The following is a 24,724-nucleotide window of genomic DNA, read 5'->3' on the forward strand; positions in this document are numbered from 1 at the left end:
AATATGTAAACAACGTCAGAAAGCAATTTAGGCGTAGTCACTAAATTTGTTTGTCCATAAACTTTTTGATTACTGATCATCAAATTTGTTTTCTATCTCAGCAACTAATATTTAATAATCAATTTATTATTTTTATTATGTTTTTCAAATCTACAGTAAATAATAATATACCAGAATTTTATATACTGTACCAACAATAACATTCTTGCAAGTTTGAAATTTCTTTGATAAAAAAAGTTATACAATTTACAAATGTAAATGTTTTCAATAAAAATGTTTTAATCTGAGATGAATAATAAAAATGTGTACATATGTATAACATCAAATATATATATATCAAATTTAATGTTACTGTATATGTATTAATTCCAAGATAATAAAATCAGTAATTAAATTTAACCAATCAAATTTCATTTTTATCATGTTGGTTAAATGACAATAAATACTAATGTATCATACATAAATAATTGATTTTAAAGTGATAAAGCTTTGATCCTAAAATCGGCAATATGAAGACATATAACACAGCTTGAAATTACCCATCTAATAGCCATCTTGCTATGATACCTGATAAAAATAACTATCAGGTCAAGATCAGTATTCATATCTAGTCTATACAACTAAGAACTTTGTTCCAATACTAAGAAATTGGCAGGTATAGCAATCTATTAGAGGAACAACACTGTCTTAATAGGAAGATGCTGCTGGGAAGAAACACACAACATAATGGTTGTAGGTCATCATGGCTATTTAAAATTAAAAATGATTAAAAGTATAAATAATGAGTCTATATTATATAAATATCTCCTTAAACATGCAAAAATAAATCATGTTGCTATTTAAAATTATTAAAGTATAAATAATAATGAAACTATATTATAATATTAAGATGAAAATCTTGTGATTATTTAAATTTGTTATTGTCTTCTTGAACTTTTGGAAACATTAACAAAAGTTTAGGTAAACATTTTAGTCTTAAAAATATGTATTTTCTTACTCTATCTTTGCTATTTATACACTTTCGACACTATACAGTAGTAGGTTTAAAAAAAAAATAATCATGGTGTTCAATGGTAAATGAATTTGGGACCCTTCGGACCTCAAGAAAAGTCTGGCTTTGGAGAGTTTCCGGTTTTCAGAGAGTTCAGTATAAGTTGACTAGTTGTTTTGTCATAGTCTTAAGTTGCTTAATATACATATTTTTGTATTAAATATTATTTTCTTTCTTATATTACTCTACTCAATCTTCATTATTTCCTTTACATGCTGAATCAATTTAAGTATCATCATATAATCTAAATGAACTTTCATTTCAGCGAATATTAACTATAATGTAGGATGCTGATAGGTTGTACTGTAGATACGCACGTTGGTGTGAGGTTTCTCAGCCAATAACACGATCAGCACTTGGGATTAGCAGGCTGCCTAACTAACGCAAACAACACATTGCAATTTAAAGAAAGGTTTCAGAATTTTGAAAAGTGTTAACTTGCCTACCTTATTATACACCATCAATTATATCATCAAGCTACGATCAAGAGATATGGAATGACTTTCCTAACAATATGAAAACTATCAAACAATGGAATAAATTTTTCTTTGCAATGATATAAAGAGACAATGATTCATGCACATGGCCAATCAGACAACAATTTTACACATGGATGGAAATTTAAAATAAAATATTCTCATGTATATTTAACTTGTGGAGTGATGAGACTTAAATAAGTAATCTTTACATTCTTAGATGCCTTTTAAGATTACTTTTATTAAGTACTCTTTTGACACATCTTGATGCTTCACAACCACAGAGCAATGGCTTACAATTGTTTAGACAGAGTTCAATAGTAGGTAGGAGGTACGTAAAGGAAAGCAGCCAAAATATAGTGCATACTATTGCACACCGTGTGACTCACAATCGTTCAATCAAATGACAGAAATTTTAGAGGTTTTATATAATTTCATCTATTTGTTTGTATGAAACAGATCTAATATTGTTAAATTATGCTTTAGTTGGAAAGGCAAACATGTTTTTTTGTAAACCAACTTCATATTCTTTTTAAAATGTTTGATCTACCTCTTTCAATGATGAATTTACTTGTGTTTTCAACCTTCTTTATACCATTTCTGTGACTTTTTTAGAATTATTCAAAAGCCTTCCACAAATAAAATTTAATATGCAGCAACCTTCCTCAGTAGCATATTTAATTAACATTGAAAATTTCAATATTGTTTAATATCTTAAATCTTCTGTCATGGTATAAGAATAGATGAGTTTGGATCTGTCAAGACAAATTTAAACTTAATCATTTTCATTCATTCAGTCAAGTTAAATAAGGCAGCCTTGCTGTTGTCGGTACACCAGTGAGATCAACTCAGCTTTATAGTTTTCCAATTTTTTTAGATGTTGGTAAGCTTCTGTAAATTTATTATCGATAAGGGAATTGAGGAAGAAATTTTATAGTTACACATTTCAATTGGTTCACTTACGAGCAATGAAGTGTACTCAAATTAACTATCGTACGATTGTAAAATAATAAGATGTTTTCTTAATATAATTATAACGATAATCAGTGGCGTCATTTAAAGGATTAAAGTTGTCATTTTAGGAAAACGGAAATACTATAACAATTTTGAAAATTATTTTTTAAATTGTTTTGTTTGACGTATACATATTGACAATATATTGATTTAAATATCAATGGAAAAGACACAAACATTCTAGGTAATTTGAATATATTTTTCAGCCTGCATAATTAGAATATATTTGCTATGAATAGACATACTATGTATAAATATAGATGTTAAAACTATATATAGAATATTGTGGTAGCTGGGATACCTAATACTAAATACACTGAAGTGAAAGTTCTTGACTATGACATGTATAGGTCTGTGACCTTATAGCGTGACAGGAGGTTGTTTTGGGTTTGAAATGAGATGCAACAACATAACAAAGACGGTTCTCTATCACGTTCTATTTGCACAAACTCTGAATTCTAATTTTTAAAGAAAAGACCTTAAAATATACTGGATTACCATCAGAATTATGTGTTTTATCTCATGAATAGCATTAATTGCTAGGATGACAATTAAAAAATGTTTTCTAAACTCTTGTCTGGGAGCTAATGAGACATTTGTAGTGGTAATTTATACTAAAGCCAGGCCTAGGACATGAACTTAGGATTTAATAATTGATAAAACAAACATGATTATAGTTCCACTACAGGTAGAACCCTATTATTTGGCTATAGGAAAAAAAAGTGCTCGGCATTACGCAGCAAAAATGTCATCAGTCGAAACAAACGCCGAGAAACTCATTAACTTCTATCTTCCTGTTCGGTTTGTCCCATTGAAGTAGGACCCACTGAATATTTTAATAGCATAGGATGTGTTAACGCCGTTTACAGGTTGCGTGTATGCGGTCAACACTCAATGTCCTTGGAACAAATTTGCCCTCCCCAACGTCGTTCACAGTCAAATATTTCAATGTACTCATATGAACAGCAAGTTCAACACTTGTCTAAAACACATGGATCCAATTATTATCAAAGGAACTGCTTTCCTTAGAATTGTTTGGCTTACTTAACTTATCCTAAGGTTTGTCCTGTTGTGGTATAAAACAACAACGTTTACATCATCAATTACCTTAAAATTAATTTCTATAATTTTGTTTTGATATTTCCATATAATGATGATGTGTTGGAAATGAACACAGCATTTTTCAACAAGTCCTACACATTTATTTTTGGAATTATTAGAAAGCCAAAAAGGTACAAAATAAAGATTTCAACAAAACCTCATGAAATTAAGTACAGTACATTGAAAAACAAAAAATAAATTATGGTTTTGGCAAGAGTAACTACTGTTTGAGAATAGGAAATAGAACTAAAAACAAAAATAATTAACACTCCTGTTATTACTGTATGCATTATAAATTATTATTATATAAAGTAGGCCTAATTCTAAATTAATTTATAAACTTGTAAAACCATGGACATAATAAATAATATGTTGGTATTATATATACAGGTATTACCATCGTCAAAATTGGTTCAAGACAATTAACAATCGAAGTCAACTGGAGAGCAACAAACTGTGGAAAACTTATATTAAAATAAACAAAACACAAAGGATTATAAATTGCTTACTACCAACAATGCTAATATTTATAAATTGCCAAATGAAGAAGAAAAAGAATAAAGAAAGCAGAATTGAAACTATGGGTGACTCATCTAGTCATACAGTATAGAAAACACCTGTACAGATTTTATATTACAGAGAACAATTCTTAGTCAATTGCACCCTACTTGTTTCAGAACGCACGCTGTTATCGCTTGTTGACATAATGACCGAACTGAATAAGAAGTTGACAGATTAAAGGAGCTATTGCTTGGAATTGCATAAAGTAAAAAAGGCAGTGAAATGAAGTGTGATATCAATGCTACTGAAATAAACGGAACGAAACAAAGAGGTGACCGAGAACGGAAGGGTCAAGACGAGGTGCGTGTATAGATGAACAGGTCAAGATATGACATCAGGATGGTTGTAGTAGAATCTAGCACTCTTGACCATGTACTATTTGGTATTGAACAGCTTCCAATGTTTCTTTATGAATGTAATATTTTTATTTTGGTATTAAGTGGTCCACACGCCTTGGCTAACAATATAGGGCAAGGTAATTCTTAAATGACCCAAAGTTAAAATAAAAATAATATGTGATCCATGTGAACATATCTTAAAATATTAATCATTAGTAACTAAAACCCAAAAAGCAGTTATCCTTAATAGTTCTGAATGAAATATAAAAAATTCATCTGCTATCAACACAAGAATTGAAATACTAAATACCTCGCATTAAATTTAAAAGTTGAACTTATATAACATTAGATTTTAAGCTTAAGATTTCTTTATTTAAAATTTATAATGTTTATTTGATAAAGAAAAATTACTTTTGGAAAGTCAATCGGTTAATAGTCTTCTACAATGATTTTGATTTTTTTTAAACTGATGAAACTGTTCGGTTGGTTTCATGTCAAGTTGCCTTAAGCTACAAATGACAAATACACAGCTTGACAGCAAATGAAGTACTGTACTTGATAAATAAGCATACTATTCATTTTTTGTAAGTAAAGATCATTTATTTCTCCATGTAAAGATGAAACAAGTCATGTTTGCTGTATCATATTATGAAAGGATTTTTCAGTTTTGCAGCAGTTTTGCTACGCCATTCCTGTCTTCCTATGTTTTAAAGATTGGATCTACTTTATTGAATGGAGTCACACCTTCTAATTTTCCGGCACACCTACAGTACCAGTTCAAGACCATCCCCAACCTTTCCCCACCTCACCCCCTCCCCCCCCCCCCACTCAACCACGGATTGAGTCACTCACCTTATCAATATCATGTCTCCCACCCCGACTGAGCATTAGAAATTAGCCAAAAGAATGATTAAATCTTACCTGTAGCGCATGGCCAACTTTCTTCACAGAAGATACTGGGGATAAGAGGCTAACTAGTGATGTTCCTTTCACTAATGACCGCGCACGTCGAGTACCAGATTCCTGTAAAGTATAAATAAATTACTTATTAAAATACCTGCATTAAGCATTATTATAAACATTAAGATCATAAATATATCATATATCATTATTAAATACATAATAAAGCTATGCCTTCATTTAAAATACTGTCAATAAATCATGTTTCTCAGAACTAACATAATTTAAATATTCCCAACAGCATGTGAAACTGAAAGAATCAACCTGGACAGATGAAACAAATATGAAAGATCAAATTGGCTAATTATACAATGTTGGTGTGTGTGTGTGTGTCTGTTGATCTATATGTGTTTGTGTATTTATATGTTTACATTTATTTATATAAGTATATAATCTTCTTACATGGCTTCCCAACATACAAGTTTCAATTGGATTTTTTTTTTTTCCAATTGATCGATACTTTCTTGGGTTTTTTTGCCTCTTTCATTTTGTATATATAACTGAATCATCTTTTTATACATTATGATTTACTGTATTATATCTCTAAAAAAAAAAATATTTTTTTATAAAATATCAGAAATTATAATGTTTTTTACTCAAATATGAATGAAAGAAATAAATGTTTATTTGAATTGAATTGAATTACAAATTCCTAAGCATCACCCTTTAGGTGGTGATCATAAATACATTTACGTCCTTACAACAAGGATACAATATCTGATGGTATGAATACAAATATTTCTTAGTACTTTATGAGGATAAAAGATTAGAAAGGCATTCACAGTGAGGAGTTTTCAAATTTAAACTTTAAATATTGAACTTTTATTCTTCGACAATATACTTTATTTATGATTGATTTATATGATTTTACAAAGTTAATTCTATAAAGAAATTCTAAGTTGTTAAAACCAATTTCAGGTAAATGGCTTGAGACCATATTCCTAATAAGTTCATTAAATATTCTATATAACCAAAAAATAGGATAAATTTATTTGACACAGTAGCAAACATGTTTTTGTATTGTGTAATAATTTGCAGTTTCTACAGGGTATTTCCCCAATATAATAATCTCAAAATTCCACGAATAGTCCCACTATATATCTATAGTAGCTGTAGCTTTGAGGAACTGGACCAGGTAATAATCTAGTAACTGGAATTTGAAGAATGTGTTGGCAAGGACCAATTTTATAATTATGTATAAATAACCACAATTTACATGGGCATAAATAAACAAAAAATATTCTGTTTACCCCATAGCATACCATACATTTAAAACGCGGTTTTAAGGCCTACTTTTAAGATTCAGATATCAGGATCTTTCATAACATTTAAGTGTAAACGAGACAATAAGTGCTTTGTTCTCGCTAACGTCATTTGATCTTTTGTGATGTCATTAGAAGTTTTTTATTTAAATAATTCAAGATATATATACAAGATTGGATAATGGTTTGTAGGCACTTACGAACCTGTTAACAAAAAACCCACTCAATCCAAACAAATATCATTATGAACAAAGTTACATTTCCCACACCACCTAAAATTTAAAAAATCTTTAGACAATTCTTTTTAAACCACACGAATTGTTTTGACCAAACTGTATACTGGAGCTAGAAATTGCTAAGAGATTATTGTACAGAACCCTGTATATAAATGCCTAGATAGTAAACTACTGTAGAAAGTTCATTCATGTCCAGTGACTGAGAGTATATAGCACCAGTTTTACTGGTTGGATAAGTTCCGAATGTAAGGCTTACTTTGTATTCAGTCTATGATCAACAACCTAACTTTCTTTGTGTCTTGGTGGGTTAATGAAAAATTACATAATAATAACAGTTATTATTCTTCTTTGAAAGTAAACATTTCGTCAGTTAGTATGTCAATTTGAGGTCACACGGAACAGCGAGGTACTTCAATGACAGCTTAATAATCCAAACTTCCTGTACGCATTATGAATTAAGTTCTCAGAAAACTTTCCACAATGCACGACATCAGAACCTCTAATTGTTTTGTGGTGTCTGCCGTACCTGGGTCTCTGACCTCTAATTAACGTTTAACTTCGAAAAAGTGTTTAAATGTAAACTAATGTAGTTTTATCTAACTTTTATTGCCAAAATTAAGATTACAAAGCAAACATTAGCAATAGGACATTAGATAGAGAACATAGATTGTCCTAAAGCCATTACAAATACAAACATTAGGTTGAAGATGCCGACAGGTTGTCGGCGCAACGTCATTAAAAGTGTTTTAAAGTATGTTATTTTGGTAATAAACTAAAAGACAAAATTCAATACCTGATAGATGGGATGACCCCATTTACAAAGAAATCTAGAAACTTGCGATACCACATCTTAATTTTCTTTTCAAACCAAGTCAAAGTTTAAAAAAAATCATAAACTGGTGGTGTGGACACACTCTTAATTTTTATGTTGATACTTCTACTACTGTTTTGTGTGTTCGTCATTTAGTTTATTGGTTTTTATTTATGATGTCCCGAATTTATCCTTGCTTCACTGCGTAAGCAGGCGTTATATCATGGACACTTTCACACAGATCAGGCTTACGACTGTGACGGTAATATTACCGCAATTTTACTAGGTCCAGAGGCGATCTAACGGAAGCCGACATTAAGGGGTTTTTACCCTTTCACACATAAGCCGGCGTTCGCGAATTACCACAATATTACAGTCTTTCAGCTCTGTGTGAAAGGGGCTCTTGAGACAAATTAAAAAATAACAAAAGCACAAACAATAAAAGAAATGCAAAGAATAATTCTACAAAATATAAAAAATTTACACACATTTCTCAAACAAACCACCAATGGTACTCATAAAATAATAAGTGTTTATTAATATTAAGGTGTCGGACATCTACATACTGTATTTTTATTAATGTAATATGTCATACTGTAGTCAAATCAACAATGTTAAAATACACAAACATGTCAAAACAAACTACCTACCTGTACATGTCATGTAAAATTCATTTTTATTGCAGTAAATACAGAATTCTTAGTTAGTAAATTTTGAAGGTTTGAAAATGCCAAAACAAGGTGGTCTTCTTATGTAATTGAAAAGTGAAAATTATATAAAAATGAAATTAGCACTGATTAATAAAACTGAAGTTCTTCCTATCTGTCGGTTTATAATGAATTGGATTTTAAAAGGTCAATGAAAACAACATTTTATCTTGACATTCTAAATGACATAATACAACATATAAAATACTATCTGTATAATGCATTGCAATTAATCATCATGACACTAAATGAAATGTCATACCTTGTTCATTCAATATGATACAACAAACATCTTTTATGGGTTATTTTTCACCTAACAAATGTTATAAATGTCACAGGTTACTTGTGTCAGCCAAACCATATTCTTATTTTATATATTTTGTAAATAAAATTGAGAATTCTTGAAAATGGTTTCATGATGGTTCCGAAACTTCGATCTTTTTGTCATTAAATTTAATTTTAAAGTTATATAGTAAACAACTCTTAGCAAGAAAAATTTGTTTTTATTATAATGTTTATTAATACATACTTTTCAACATCACATAAAATAATTTATCCATTTTATGATAGGTTAGACTAATTACCAATACAGTACAATGCTTGGAATGTAGTATCCTTTTTGTTATCAAAAGTAAATTCCTAAGTATGGAATTTTAAAACACCAAACTTGGAAGGTCATTTAATATAAATATTAGAAGTTAAATTCCAAGGGCAGATGATATTGCAGGCTGCTTACAAAGCTATTGTACTTTGTGATTTACCTGACAGGATTAGTACAGTAATGTACACTGTCAATCATAACCCTTGGTGGTATTGGAGATGGAATGAGAGGGGGGTTATTTTGAGAGGGCATTGAGCCTTTTGAATGAAACTACACAAAATGATATGGGTAGGGAACATGATATGAATCCAAGGTCAGGAATCAGTTAATGAGAAAGGTATTCAAATGTAGGCTTTGAACTTGATAATGTTGAAGATGGTTGTCTTGATAACCTTGGATGTGCATACCTGACTGGAGGGCAATGCCTCCCAAAGTGTGCGACAAATTTTACACATCAGATAGTGCTTCAAGGGTGTCTCCATTAATGGCCAGCGTGACATATATCTTAAATTAATAGGTTTGCTTTAGCATGCTTTAGCATATTGACACCAATACCAATTAGTTCTTTATATAATGATCAATTGATTATACAGACTACAGGAATTTTAATGAGTTTTAGAATGGAATACTATTCTTGATAAACTCAGTCAATCTCTTCCAAGAACCGATAATACAGCAAGCATGTAAAACATACTTAAGCAAAACGTGACGAGATGTCCTGTACGTGCGATATGCATTAACATTTTTTACGCTTTCATATTGACCTTGAACATTGCGCATGTCGAACCCAATGATAGTGCATCAGTTAGGATCAAAGTTTGTATAAATGTTTTTCAAGTTAAGTTAACTTAACTATAGTGTAAATATATTTGCTTTATGAATCATTGTTCAGTAAACAATTTGATTTTTATTGTGTGTATAGTAGCATAGTGTCTCCTGGTAATAAACAAAATTTGTCAATGAATAAGGTGTATAATTAGCTCTAAACTTATTACTTCATTTTGGCGCCACAAAATCAACAGACATTTAGAAAAAAAGCCTTGGCCTCCAGGTGTGATGGACTCTTTTGTTTTCCTTTTGCAACAAAAAACTCACCTAGTCCCACAACAAAGGTTTTACCTCGGCCAGCAGAATAAGTTACGTTGATAGCAGGTTTTTAATGTAATAATTATGGGCTCTATTTAGCCTGCAGATTAAAAATTAGGAAGTTCTTAATCAGGCTGAAAAAGACCAACAAAGTGATTGTTAGCAATGTATACAACCAAAGTGTTGATTTGTTATTGAGTTGTGGAGGTTAACGCCACAAGGAATGACTCTGTTTCTTTGTTAAAACGTAGTAAAAGTAATTATTTTTGACTTTTATACAACTTCTTTGAAGTTAAATGAATTGGAAAACGAATAAATAAATGATTATTTTAAAGCAAAACTATTACTCCTTTTGATGTGACTCACTATAGGTGTTTACCATTATTGACTACAAAGGCTCTGTGACTTTCATAGAAGAAATTACTTTTCTCAATGTTTCAAATAAAAAAAGGTTTTAGAATATAATTCATTCAGAAATGGAAACAAATGGTATTTTAATGCTAGTGATAAAAAGATACAGTATTTTCCACAAAAAAAGAAACAAGTTAAATCCTTTACCTATCCACCAAGTTCATTAGAAATGCCAATGATCTTTAGTAAAAAGAAATTTGTGGAAGCCAGTGAAAAGAAATTTTTTGTTCAAGCAAGCACAAACATTTGTCAAAATACAAAGTGCTAAGTTAAAACGAAAATGATTGCTAAACAATACAAATATAGTACCAGCAAAATTATTGATGCATGGAAAACAATATTTCAAAGGAAAGGTTTAATAATCATAGGGATATTCAGAACAGAATCTTGTTATCCACTTAATGTCAATGATCTTGAATGAAAAGAAATTCATGGAAGCAAGCAAGTATAAAACACCGCATTTGACACAATACAAACACGTTTAATATTTTAAGTGACAACTTAATACGAAAATTATGAGCTTCCATTTAAAAGGATGACAATATTATTACAGGTGGTGGAAAAACAATTATTGATGCATAAAAAATCATTTATATGAGAATTGATTGTTATAATAATAAAAGTGGTTTATTGATGATAGCGGAACAGTCTGATGTAAAGATATAGAGTTCTATTTTCTGGCTTTATTTCTAAAAAACAACACAGTTCTTGGAAAGAAATAATGTAATTTGAAGATGAGTTACTAAATAACCTCAAACAAAATATAATAATACAAAGAAGAGTGTATTCCATGAAAGCTGTTTCTAAAAGAAATAGCAACTGGAGTAACAACCTGAATGGTGCACTTTAATTAGACCGAGATCTGGATAAGAATATAGGATATACAGGTACTAGCGTGAACATGCCAGGTCTAAAGCCTTCTCACTGGCCCCGTTTCTGCTGCCAAAAATATACCGTATATATACGGTATATTTTATATACGGTATATTTTTTGGCAGCAGAAATGGGTCTCATAAAAAATATACTGTATATATTTGCGGTATATATACTGCATAAATATCCCCATCGTTTGTGGATATTATACGGTATATTCCAAAATATACCGTATATTTCGTTCCCCGTTTCTGCTGCACTCAAAATATACCGTAAATGTGACCCGACTCATGACACGAGGTCAAAAACTAACAGAGCGCGACGCGTTTGTTTTGGTTTTTCTGCTGCATTGAAAGTTGAAACACACGTGTAAAAGCAAGCAACAGATCAAAATGTCACTGTGGACCGAACAAATCACTATTTTTGCAATTCAATTGTGGGGGAAGCTAAGGTTGGGGGGAGACTGCATGGCAACAGAAGAGATACCGAGATTTTAATTACAATAAATCGAATGTTCTTACACGACAACAACGTGATGTAAAATCATGGTAAAATACTGTATGGAAATGGAAATTAAAACGGCAATATAGGATAATATAGCATAATATAAACTCAATTTGAATAACAGAGTTTATTTATAGTGACATTTCTAGATTGTGCTTGTATGTGCGGTGTAAATTCGTTGCCACTTCTGCTCATTAGATTTAAAATAGAAAGCAATGCTACGACGTTTTGAGAAACCATCATTGTTTTGATTTTGTCATGTAACCTCACTACACGAGACTCTAGGTCAATCCATACTTCCGTCTCACGAAATGCATTTTGGGTAATGAAAGCCAACTTTTTTACAACCCACCCACGAAGTATGTGCAGCGGAAACGGTGCACGAATTTCATATACGGTATATATACGGTATATTTATACGGTATATTTATACGGTATATTTTGGGTTGGCAGCAGAAACGGGCCCACTGTTGGACTAACAGTTAATCCAAGGTTTGCATTTGGATCAGACATTGCACATGTGCATGATAAAGGTATTGGTACACTATTTAAAAAGAGTATGGGATTGTCTCTTGGTGTGCTGATCATGGCCCTGTACTTGGCTCTCTGGGAGAACTGTCTTGTACTGAAGACCAGTATCAAAAAGCAATACATTTTTAAAAGTTAACTAAGAATATTCTGAAGAATCTCTTCCTGACATTTTTTTCCATGAATTCCACACCTGTATTATTCTTTCCATCTTATAAAAGGGCTAAAACTTTCCCATCGAATTGTAGAGATTTGCTATAATTGCCCCAGGTGAACCAACATGATATGGACGATGTATAAACTTAGTGCACCGGGCAAGATGGCCGTGCCCTACGGCAAATGTAAATTATACTAAGCATGAGACTTTGGTTCTACACCGACTTAGCTTTCACAGACTCTTTGCCACCAACATGGTGGTGGGCATGTGTGTGAACATTACAATCTAGTCAGGCATAAAAGTTAGTTTGTGTACTCTGGACCAACAATAAAACAAAGATGGAGATGTCAATGATGACCTCTATTTCAATAATTGACCCATTAAATTATTCTCCTTGATTCTCAAAATCAGTTTATAACAAGTAAAAACTTTTTGCCGCTAATATTTTTCAAAAATTTGAAGACTAAAAAGAATGTACGTTGGCATTTCATTTGAGGGAATACCTAAAACAGGACACTCAAAATAGAAAGTGAAATATAGTCTTCAGCTGGATTTCCATGTACGTAAGAAAGCGTTAAGAACCTGATAACATCTACGATTGACTAGCGAAGAAGCACATGACTACACCGGGTGACAAGCCAACGTCACTGAACACATCTTGTGTTCGTCTGATTAGCATAAAGCGTGGCGAAAGAAGCAAAATCCTGCGATATAAGACTTAGTATCACCAAGTTTGGATGTTCAATTGCTAATTGAATTTGTTATAGTTATGAAATTGTGCAATCTGCTGAGTTTCAAGAATTATTAATAAATTATTAACTTATGTTATATAATTTACTGTCATTAGCTTTTTCCATAGAATAGAATACTCTACCTTTGTTGCCTACTTGACCTGTATTTTCTTTTGTTCCCTTTTTTCTTTTTCTATCCTTTCTTCTATCTAGTTTTGCCCTACTTTGACGTAATTTTACTCTCTACAACAATTATAAAAAATAATAATTCTAGGACAGAACTAAAACTAACAAGCTTCAATATTTATCAACTTCATGTACAGTATTGCTATATAAATTTATTACCACTAATAAGTAATAAATACAAAAACATTTTTAAAGACAATTTTCATCTTTTTTAAACAATATTTAAAATCCATCAATTTAAACAGAAAAACCAGTGTCTGGTATTTTTCACTAGGCTTTTTTCATACCTTTTGTGCATGTAATATTTCCAGTGTATAAGACCCATAAGCATTAGACAAGCGTGCAGCAAAATCTTGTAGCATGGCAAAAGGGTTACTAAACGACACCTTCTTAAGACATACTCCATCTTCTTCAAGAATTACATCCGTGCTCAGTGACATCGCGAACATATTATTATTGTTCTCTTCCACCATTTTGTATTCCATATCTATACAACACTATCATCAAAATGAACAAGGCTGCATTTCAAACCATTTTACTTGTGGTTAATTAGGCCCTACAGGTGCAATTCTACACCCTACAGTATTGTCATTAAAAAAACAAGAGAACAAGGTCATAGACCTTGGTAAGCCACAAAATAGTTGCAACCAATCACAAGTCTACATAGTTTGGAATATACCATTGATAACATGGGGAATAAACTTAACTTTCCAGCATTAAAAGAATACAAATTTCGACATTAAAATATGTAAATTTCACTTTTTGGATTATAAATTCAAGTGTCAGGTGAATCGTTACCAACAGTACATCAACTAGGAATTGAATATATTTATCGCTGTAAATATCAACAAAAAAAACTAAGTAATTTTTATTTTCGTTGAATGATTGTTTGGGCAGATATTGCTTACTAATTTAAAAAAAAATTTTTTTTTTACCATATTTATTGAGGGTGATCCATCCAGCAATTGCTGATCATTAGGGACCCTCAGAGGTTCACAAGACAAACATATACACAAGATGCTGTACATAAACAAAGTCTTATTACAAGTCTTTGGGAGTGGAGTTGTAATTTTGTCCTGACATGGACGGGACTTGAACCCAGGACCCTTGGAGTGGTAGCCAAGCATCATAACCACCAAGCCACAACTCCACTCTATTCATTTCATTTCTCTTTATCTTGGGATTCATATCCATAGATAAAAAACAGTTCATAACAAAAATCTTTAAAACTAATCCAATAGGTGATAACAAACAAACTGTATACAGTACCGCATGCCTGCTGTAGTGTAGGCCTATGTATAGTATTTTTTATATAAGTTTAATAAATTTCAAAGCTCTCTCCATTTATACAGAAGCTTCAATTCACAAGAAAATTGTTGTTTACAGAATGCAACAATCAAACAAAATACTTAAAACATAACAAACACGACAACAGTCTAAAATATACACAATGTATACATGTGTGGGCATACTGTACAGCATTAAACTAGCTTATAAGAGTTTAATCAATAAGACGACATAAACAGAGTTGTAATTACGCATCATTTGTTTCTAATAAAGTCTGTAACATATAAAATGTCAAAGGACAATTGTTTAATATTAGAGTTCCATTAAATCTTGTAATTTTCAAGGAATCATAAATATCCAATTACTGTACATCACCACTTTTTCATAAACCACATCTATATTTTGCTGCTATATTTAGTAACTAAATTATTGAAAAATTACTAATGGATCTTAAAAAGACTTTGAAATTAAGTTATTTACTCCAAAGAAATCATTTTTTTCTTTTTTAACTGAATGTTTTGATCCAAATAATTGTAAATATTACTTTAAAATAGCAAAATAAAAATCTGCAAATAGTATAAAATCCACCTCCTCCTATCATGATTAAAGGTTTAATTGAAATTTGTAGTCCTTTTTTTTTTATTTCATCCCCACTCAACAGTCAGAAATAAACAATAAAATAATACAGTATGATTATGATAATTGATATACCATATAATATGTAAAAAAAATAAAATTTGACAATACAAAATAGTCTGTCATCCTACAGTAAATATTCAAGATATTTAACAACGAAACAAAGACAAAGAATTACAAAACAAATATCAATAGAAGTACCATTCAATCAGTGTAATCTTTGAATGAAAGTATGTTTAAAACTTTGTAACAAACACTTTTTAATAGGACAGGAAATATGTAATTAACAAATTAAAGGATTTTAGTAAAGTTTTGTCATTTTCACCAGAATTGGATCATGGGGGATATTTTAAGTATCTAAAAATTAAGCAAAAGGTTTTAAAAATTGAAATATATGCAATTAACAAACTAAAAGATTTTAGTAAAGTTTAAAGTCATGTTTACCAGAAATGGATTATGAGGAATAAATTTAATCTAAAAATTAATGAAAAAAAAGTTTCAAAAAAAATACAGTATCTGCTATTTCCAGACACTGAATGAAATGAATACAAACTTTGGTTCTACAAAACTCTAGATTTTCTTACCACACAGTTTATTTGATGTAGAAATTAACATGACAAGTGTGCCCCACCCTAACCTACAAAATTACTCTAATTCGATAAGAATCACAGAATGTCAGTGCTCTTGTAAATAGTTTAACTAGTGGGTTAAATCTAATTAGACGTCTGGTGGATGGAAATGTGTAGCACAGATGCACAAAGACATCTAATGAGATAATTAATGTAAATTTACAAAAGGTAATTACATACAATAACTAACTGGCAACTCCCATTGCATCAGCAAAAAAAACATGATATCAATTTATTGTCTGTAAAAGCATTCCTTGATAATAATAGGGAGGCCTTTGATTTGCAACGACCGACGACTTTTAGGAACATGTTGTGGGCAATATTTCTCAGTATATTCTTACGACCTCACGACACATCAAAGTGTACAATAGGTCCCAAATCACAAACCTCCCACTATTACTACTAAATATAACATTTCTCCATTCATAACTTATTAAAACAATAATCATATTGCAAAAATGTATAAATAGATTTTTAATTTACATACGTGGCATATATCCTTGTTTGGCCGACTGGATATGTTATATAACTCAACCTCTTTCCTCCCTTCAACATAATCTCCCTCTTCAACCTCTTATCCCTCCTCTATGCACAGACCCCAGCAGGTGGATATGTGACTTTGAATACATAAGGGAATAGCATTATTAAGTTTCTGCAAAAACTGTATACAGATAACCTGTAGACACTATTGCATACAACACATGTTAAAACTGTATGGCATACTAATTAAATTATAGCTGTAGAAATCTCACATTTAAACACTTTACAAGCCGATATTATACAATACTAAAGTTTAAAATCCATTAAAATCATGGTACAGTATTAATAATAATAAATTCTAGTATGACGTTGAAAATATTTTGCAGAGCACTTTTGTGCGTTATCAAGATGGTTTAGTGTGGGTGGAATTGAATAAGAAGCAAAGCGAAAAGAAGATATACTGGGTAACCCTCCATAGTGACAAAATGTATCCCCTTTGACATTACAAAGACATCTTCCCAATAGCGTTTCCATTTTTGTAAAGATCATAATCACAAAAATAGCCATGGCAAGGTAGTAGTAGAAATAAATGAGCTAGGATGACATTCAGTACTTGCAAGATAATGTGTGGGTGTACTCATTTCTTTCACATTTGATTTACCTTGCATCTATAAATAAATGTTGTTTTGAACACTATCTCTTCCTGTATAAGACTATAAGGGTGGGTGAATCTTTCAAGCATGCTGATGACATTTTATGTTTTTGTAAAAATGTCTTTTTAAAAAATGTTTTAATATGAAAAAACTTTGTCTTGATGCACAAAAGGTGCTTGTTGTACAGCGGTAACAAAGTTTTCATTTCATCTGGTCTATGTTTCAAGCTTCCCCAGATAAGGCCCAGCCACAATGGCTTCCCCTCCCAAATTTCAAAAGATAGGACATCAGCCTAAGTTCAACACTGGATCTGCCAGTTTAGTAGGTACTCTAGTTTTTAGGATACACCTATACAGTAGAAGTATTCCTAAATTACACTTGTGGCCCATCCTACTAGTTGGCACACATCTTTACCTTTATTCCAAAACCACAAAAACAAAAAAGAAAGAAAAAGAAATCTTCCAAATTTTTAAACCAGTACAGTTAGTTTAAAAATGTCCGTTATTTAAATAAAGTTTGACCTGAACCTGACTCCAAATATAAGCAACTTCATCTTCATGTCGCAAACATAACCCATTATCTTATTAACACTTTGTACCTGGTGAAAGCTAATCAAGTTTCCTGTATTATACCATCAGAGCAACCAGACACGTCCTACAATAATTAAACACTATTCACTTATTAGAGGACAACAACATTTTTCAGACATTAAACGGCCCTGCCCATTTTTAATTAATTTAGTTTGATAGATCTGCTATCAAATTTGGTATACGGTAATAATAACCAACGATTTCGAAGAGAATAATGTAATTCTTGTAAAATTAATTTTATAATTTGAAGCTTTTATAATAGTTGTCGGTATATGTACTTTAGAAACATTATTTTTAAATGAATAGATATTAGGAAATAGATTTAACCATAAACATCACAATCAACACACTGTTTGAGTCTAGACACTCACTCCATGTAATTTAACAGAGTACAGGAAAGGTTTACTTATTGTAAAATTCAAATACAGTTCTGTTTACTTTAAATCTATTCTCACTAGTTTTTTAGGAATGTCTTTTTAGGACAGTCTAGACCAGGAAAAAGACAGGGTAACCCTTGCTTGCCAGATATGTCTAGCATCAGGAAGACACAGGAAGTGCATGGTATTTTATACACTGTCTAGACGACACTTGCTGAAAACTAATGGTACCCATAGTAAACTATGGAATATAATTATTTATAATGTAGTATATTTAATAACTTCAAAACACTTATTAATTAATGGGAATTCAATGTGATTGGAATTTAATGATGTTAAATCAAATCTACGGAAATAAATAATAATGTTGAATTGAATTAAAAATCACCAAGTCATTTAGTTTCAAGCATTAGTCGATCAGTAGAGAACTAAGTAATTTTAATTAGAAAAAAACATTGTCCCAAAAGTGGTTTTCCAAGAGGATTATTTTTACTCTAAGAAGAGGAGATCATTTGATTCTGTGTGGTGATACAAAATCAACAGGTGAATGAAAGGGAAAACATGTGACTTAAAACAAACATCATATATCCTGTTTTTACAAGTTATCTTGCGTCTAAGCATCAATATGATTAGGAAGAAGAGGCAAGAGGTCTGTTTGCTGGGGATGGGTGTGACAAGGAAGGAAACAAAAGTCAGCCGGTACACACGTGCCCTCTTGAAATTACCCCTAAGGATTTATTTCTAATTCAACAAATTATCTATCATTCCATCCTTTTAACAAACAGATTTGTTAGCCATTAAAAAAATCTACTACACAATTGGTGGTGATGTTCGTTGGATTTAACGTAAAGCAGAAAGGGAAGTAGAGTTCTTAAATTTATCAGCGACTTTATCGTGTAGCAGTAACAGAAATCAAATTGTCACTGTTCGTGATATGAATTGACAGAAAACTTTCAACAGCTGTGGTAATTTGAATGCTATGGGGTTATTACTCCTATACTCTGCAACACACGGGAAAGAAGTAGGGGTCTGACTTCACATCAAAGGGGTTATTGCTCTCTGACAGGGGGAATCAGGGGTCTAAATTCACACCAATGGGGTCAATGCTTTTAAGTTATAAGACACATAGTTCAAATTCTCATCATGGTGATGTTCTAATAAGAAGAAGTGAAATCAATCCTTATCTCTTCTAAAGTTGGCATGAACAAAATGACAAATGTTAATAAAGTGGACTTATTCCATAACCTGGAGACAGGTGTGCAACCATCTTTAACATTGATATAAGGATGGGTTATCTACCCTATACTGTGTTACAGATGATGGTATAGACCGATGGACAATAGATGAGCTGGAGAGGTGTGCGGTAACCTAAATTTCTTATACGACATCAAAACATTATTTCAAGGTCTTTCAACTAAATTTTCAAAACTCACCCTAAACTTGTCAATACTCACCCAAAACTTTTCGAAACTCACTCTAAATTTCAGAATTTACCTAAAAATTTGGGAACTCAACCTAAACTTTACAAAACTCACTCTAAACTTGTTGGAAATCACCTTAAACTTTTCGGAATTCACCCTAAACTTTTCAAGACTCACCCTAAACTTTTTGGAACTCAACCTTAACTTTTCGGAACTTTCAATCCTTAAAGAGATTTAAAATTCCTAATCCAACATGGAATTGATCCAATTAGTACGGGAATCTTGAGTAACTTAAAAGCCTCAAGGGAAGCTCATCTTACAATAGCATTAAATTTTCATTTTATTTGAAAGGAAATGACTCTCCTTAGATATGATATGAAACATTACATCACGGACAAAGCAGGAAACTAGTGTGCTGGGGGTAACAACTGTATTATGTCTGCTTGCCATTTGATGTACTGTACAAATGGAATCATATTAAAATAGTAAGCGAAAAAGGAGAAAAACAATAATAAAAATGTCTACTTTTCGAGGTATATCTCACTCTTCGAGGAGAAAGGCTATTGTCGGTTTATCCAGGTAAGCTAGGCACGAAATAGACTATACATATTTAGGCAGTCTTCTCAAAGCATTTTATAAATTGTGATATACACTAGGAAAATTATATAAATGTATCTACTGTATGTTTCTAGAAATGATGTTTTAATATACAAGAAAGCCTAGCCTAAGTCTCTTGTTTCTGGATGTACTGCTGCAATGCCATTAGTGAACTCTCTGAAAACAAACATCATTAAGGTCCTGAATGCTAATGATACAAGATATTTTAGGACAGCCTAAAGATATCAGACTGTCGTAGTAGTATCTAGCATATGCTGCGTTGATTTGTCTCCAGCAGTTCTACTACTTTAAAGTTGGTGATTCAATTAATTTATCGTAATTTTGTATGGATAAGTGAAATTTACATTAATATGTTTATTTCGACAAAAACTTGACCCCTTAAATGTGGAGAGAAATAAAATAATTTGTTTACATCCATGTGCACAAAGAACTTGTAACTTGTGTTCTAGGGACAGGATATTTCAAACTTGTTTGTGCAGGGGCACATGACATGCAAACAGGGTCACTTCCCCCATCTGTTATAAGCAAATATATGTAATCTTACAATAACCAGATTTGCATACGTTAGAGTCCAGGTACTCTCTGACAAAAACATGTAAATTGTAGTAGTAGTGAAATTGTTCAGTAAAATTAACATAATTAATTTTTTAAGATAATATAAATAAATAAATTGCCAGTATTTGACTTAGTATAATTAGGCCTAGTATAATCTTACTGTATGGTTGAGTATAAGCCCACCCCTAATTTAGGCTAAATTTAGACACACGACTTTGGTAAATCAATTGTTAAAGTAATCCATGTATAATAATCTCATCTCTCATCATAATTTCAGCCAAATTCCGTACCTAGGTATACCAGTACTATATACTACTACATTAGGTCATGATTAAGCAAAATAACAAATACATTAATTATAAAATATTATACATTTGTTTTTTAACTACAGTACCTCGATACCACCCACATGCAAGACTGTTTGATGTGGTTAAATCTACCACATCTAAACTTCTAACCTATAGTTAGTAGTACAGTAGTAAGTCTATACTCTTACTTACACACCAACTACATGTGCTGTCCAGAACATAATAACAATAAACTAAACATGGTTTTGTGGTGGTAATCACCTAAGCATTTTGTGCACGTAATTCATTGATGGTGAACTTTATTCAGCCATTTATTTAATTAAAATGAATTTAAAATCAGTTATGAACTAAATACTACTCATTAGAGACTTACATGAAGTCTTAGACCCCATTTACACTTACGATTTAGGCGGCCCTGGGTCGGCCCTGGGTCGGCAATTGATAAGTGTAAATACTCCAAAAAGTTAGGCCGGCCCTGGGCCGGACGCAGATCTGGGCCACCTCTCCAGGTAGGTTCAGGAGCGGCTTTTACGTTTGGGCCGGCTTACGCAGTGAACCGTGAACAACGTTTGACCTTTTTATGAGGTTGTTGTTATGACGATCCGACATTCTCAGTACATATATCTTCCTCCTTTTCGAGCGACAATTTGTTTTCTTCATTATATAGTTAAATTTATTTTCAGACATCTTCTTTCAATAAAGTATTCCTCCGCTTGTTTCGCATATACATAAAATATAGCCATACTATATATAAAACAGTGGGGTTCATTTTGTTTTTAATGGGACAAAAAACAACAATACAGTATAAATATAAAACGGTCGGTTCGCGCGGAGAGAGTTGAATTGATGATCGAGAGAGAAAAAATGTAAACAAACTGTACTTCGTATCCCAGCATGTAATGGTACTTCCGATAAAATTATTTACGACCAGTATTCTGCGTCGCTAGTGTAAACGCTCTGGGGCCGGCCTAAAAGGTAAATATTTGCAACCGGCCCAGGACCGGCCCTGGACCCAAACGTAAGTGTAAATGGGGTCTTACTCTTTGGTAGTGTACTCATTTCATTCCCCTCTCAATCAAATAGAAAAACTCAAAAGTTTAAATACACAGGGGTGCACATCAAACAAGCTGGTGTTGGCACCAAAGTGTGTGCGAACCTCATAATAATTTTGCTTCAAGGCAATGTCAAAGAGAAGATAGAATATTCATCCTTTCGAACTTGACCTTAGTGAAGGGGTCAGACTCACAAAGTTTGGGTGTCAGGGTTGAGGAGATAAAAATAAATATTCTTTTACTTTCTTTGTAGATTTAATTGATACCAATAAGCTTAATATTAACAAATACCTAATGAAAAAATCAACCTCTCTGTTTATTTATTTTATTTATTCTTTCTTTAGACTGGATTGCATTTTCAGTAAGGTAGTCTAGTACTGCTTTTTAAAATGGTCCCGTTTACAAGGTTTAAAAGTAAAGAAAAGTTATAACATCTAATACAGAAAAAAAAAAGCATACATAATTTTGAAAGATATACAGAACAATTAAAAACAAAAAGACATACATACAAAGTAAAATTAAAATTGGTTGTCTCACTACAAAGTCTGTTATGTTTTTGGCAAAGGCTATAAATAATATTCTATAAATCCTATTTATATTTCTAGCAGCTAAAGGTATTTAGATAAACCCTAATCGATTTGGCACCCACTTTAAGTAACTAAGTAAGCAAATAAAGATTGGCAATGAACATGAAAAATGTGCACAATAACAATAATTGAGACCTAGTTTAAAATAAAATGAGCTTATTTATGGACAAAGGTTAAAAGAAATGTGTTGAAATTTAACTAATTACAAAAAATTGTTTATTATAGTCGTCAGCCTAATTTTAAAGAAAGGTCTTCAACCCAAATGATGAAAAGATAAGAGAATATCTGCAAATTGACGTAAATAGTATAAGCTTTGAGGAACAGTTGCTGAAGTGTATAACCTTTCTGGTTGGCAAGTACAAAACAGGTTAACTCGGGATGGTAACAAAGGCATCCCCAGGGTAGGATTGAACTTGTTAAAGGGGATCAGTGATATTAGATATTATAATGACTGGTGTTTACATCTGGGGTTTTCAGATTAATCTACCTATTAAAGTTGACTCTCTTGGGAACAGCTGTCTCAATTTCCTTTGATAACAGTACAAATTTAAAGTAAATACCAATAAACAGCCAGTATTTTCCCTTGTTTTCCCCAGTTTTAGATAAAATTCTGACGTACTTTATGAAGTGAACTTTTGCATGCAAAAAATAATTATGATTTAAACTATGATTTAAAGTTAACAAACTTTAAATGACTTTTATGCATGGGTTGACTTCCAATTTTGGACATTTTACAGCTTAAGCTCTGTTTACACTATCAAACAAGTTTGACAAAAATGTGTTGATGTGCCCAAATATGGTAGTGATATGACCAAATATGGTAGTGATATGACATTGACATCATTATATCTATATATGGGCACATCAAATGTTTTTGTCACATAAAGGTACAATACATGCATACAGGAAGGGGTTTCAAACATCTACTGTAGCCTCATTTCTAAGACTACAAAAATAAACACTACAAAAATAAAAACAGCAAAAGAAAAATAAATTGACAAAAATGTAATAATAATTGTGACATGATAGCCTTAATGCTTTTAACTGGAACATCATGCTATTTTTTTGGAAACAGAAGCGTTTTCTTTGCAGCATTGCACAATTTCAGTTTTTAGTATGGAAATAAATTAGGTAAAACCCAAATGAGCATTGAAAATCACCCCACAGCATGCCTGGTATTTATTTAATACAGCAAAGTATGTTTCAACAGTTTATCCAATAATTTATCAATTTTAAACAAGCTAACTTAAAATTTATAATGTTATTTTATGATATGTATAATGAAGTAAAACAGTAAACGGTTCCCGAGAGATAGAAGGTATTGTGGCAGCTGTAGAAATAGTTATTTTTTGCATAACATTGTTGTTGTTTTAATCTAATTCACCGGAGGTATTTAACATAGCAAACATAGAAATTTATATGCTTCATCGCATAAAATTTGTGAAATTAGGACGCATAATATAAATCAAAGTCCTTGCACAAGTAGTAGAATTATTACATAGGGAAATGGTGTTAAATCAATTATATTTAATAATGTTTATGGGTTTACAAGGGAGGTTAGGACTGTCAAAATGAAGGTTGAGGTATGTGTACATCCTAAAAACAGGGTACAATGTACAAAGGACTACATTTAAAAAAATTATAGTGGGGTGTTTTACTTGCTTTTGTACACCCATCAATCAATCAAGAATTTATTTACAGTATAAGTTATAATAAAGAGTTCATTGTCAAAAAAGCACAGGTTTAAGAGCAGCAAGGCGATTATTATTAATAGATACTATTATTAATAGATACTTTTTCTACGTAACGATAGATAACAAGTACAAGATGGTAAAAGCCAACAAACCAAAAAAAGGAAAAGGGGAAAAGTCAGCTAATCATCTACATCATTAAGCAACTGTATTTTCTTTATTAATTAACCAACAATGTACCATCTG

At 31.6% G+C, this 24,724-nt stretch overlaps 1 protein-coding gene across 1 annotated transcript in view; it reads right to left on the bottom strand.

The window, feature by feature from the left end:
- LOC140058647 (rho guanine nucleotide exchange factor 3-like) overlaps window positions 1–24,724 on the bottom strand; it is a 42,354-nt gene that overhangs the window by 8,509 nt on the left and 9,121 nt on the right. Inside the window, exon 8 of the mRNA XM_072104339.1 lies at window positions 5,463–5,564. Within this exon, the coding sequence (XP_071960440.1) occupies window positions 5,463–5,564 (102 nt within the window). The remainder of the gene's footprint in view (window positions 1–5,462; window positions 5,565–24,724) is intronic.

Source organism: Antedon mediterranea, chromosome 9 (genome assembly GCF_964355755.1).
Source record: "Antedon mediterranea chromosome 9, ecAntMedi1.1, whole genome shotgun sequence".
Classification (NCBI taxonomy): Eukaryota; Metazoa; Echinodermata; class Crinoidea; order Comatulida; family Antedonidae; genus Antedon; species Antedon mediterranea.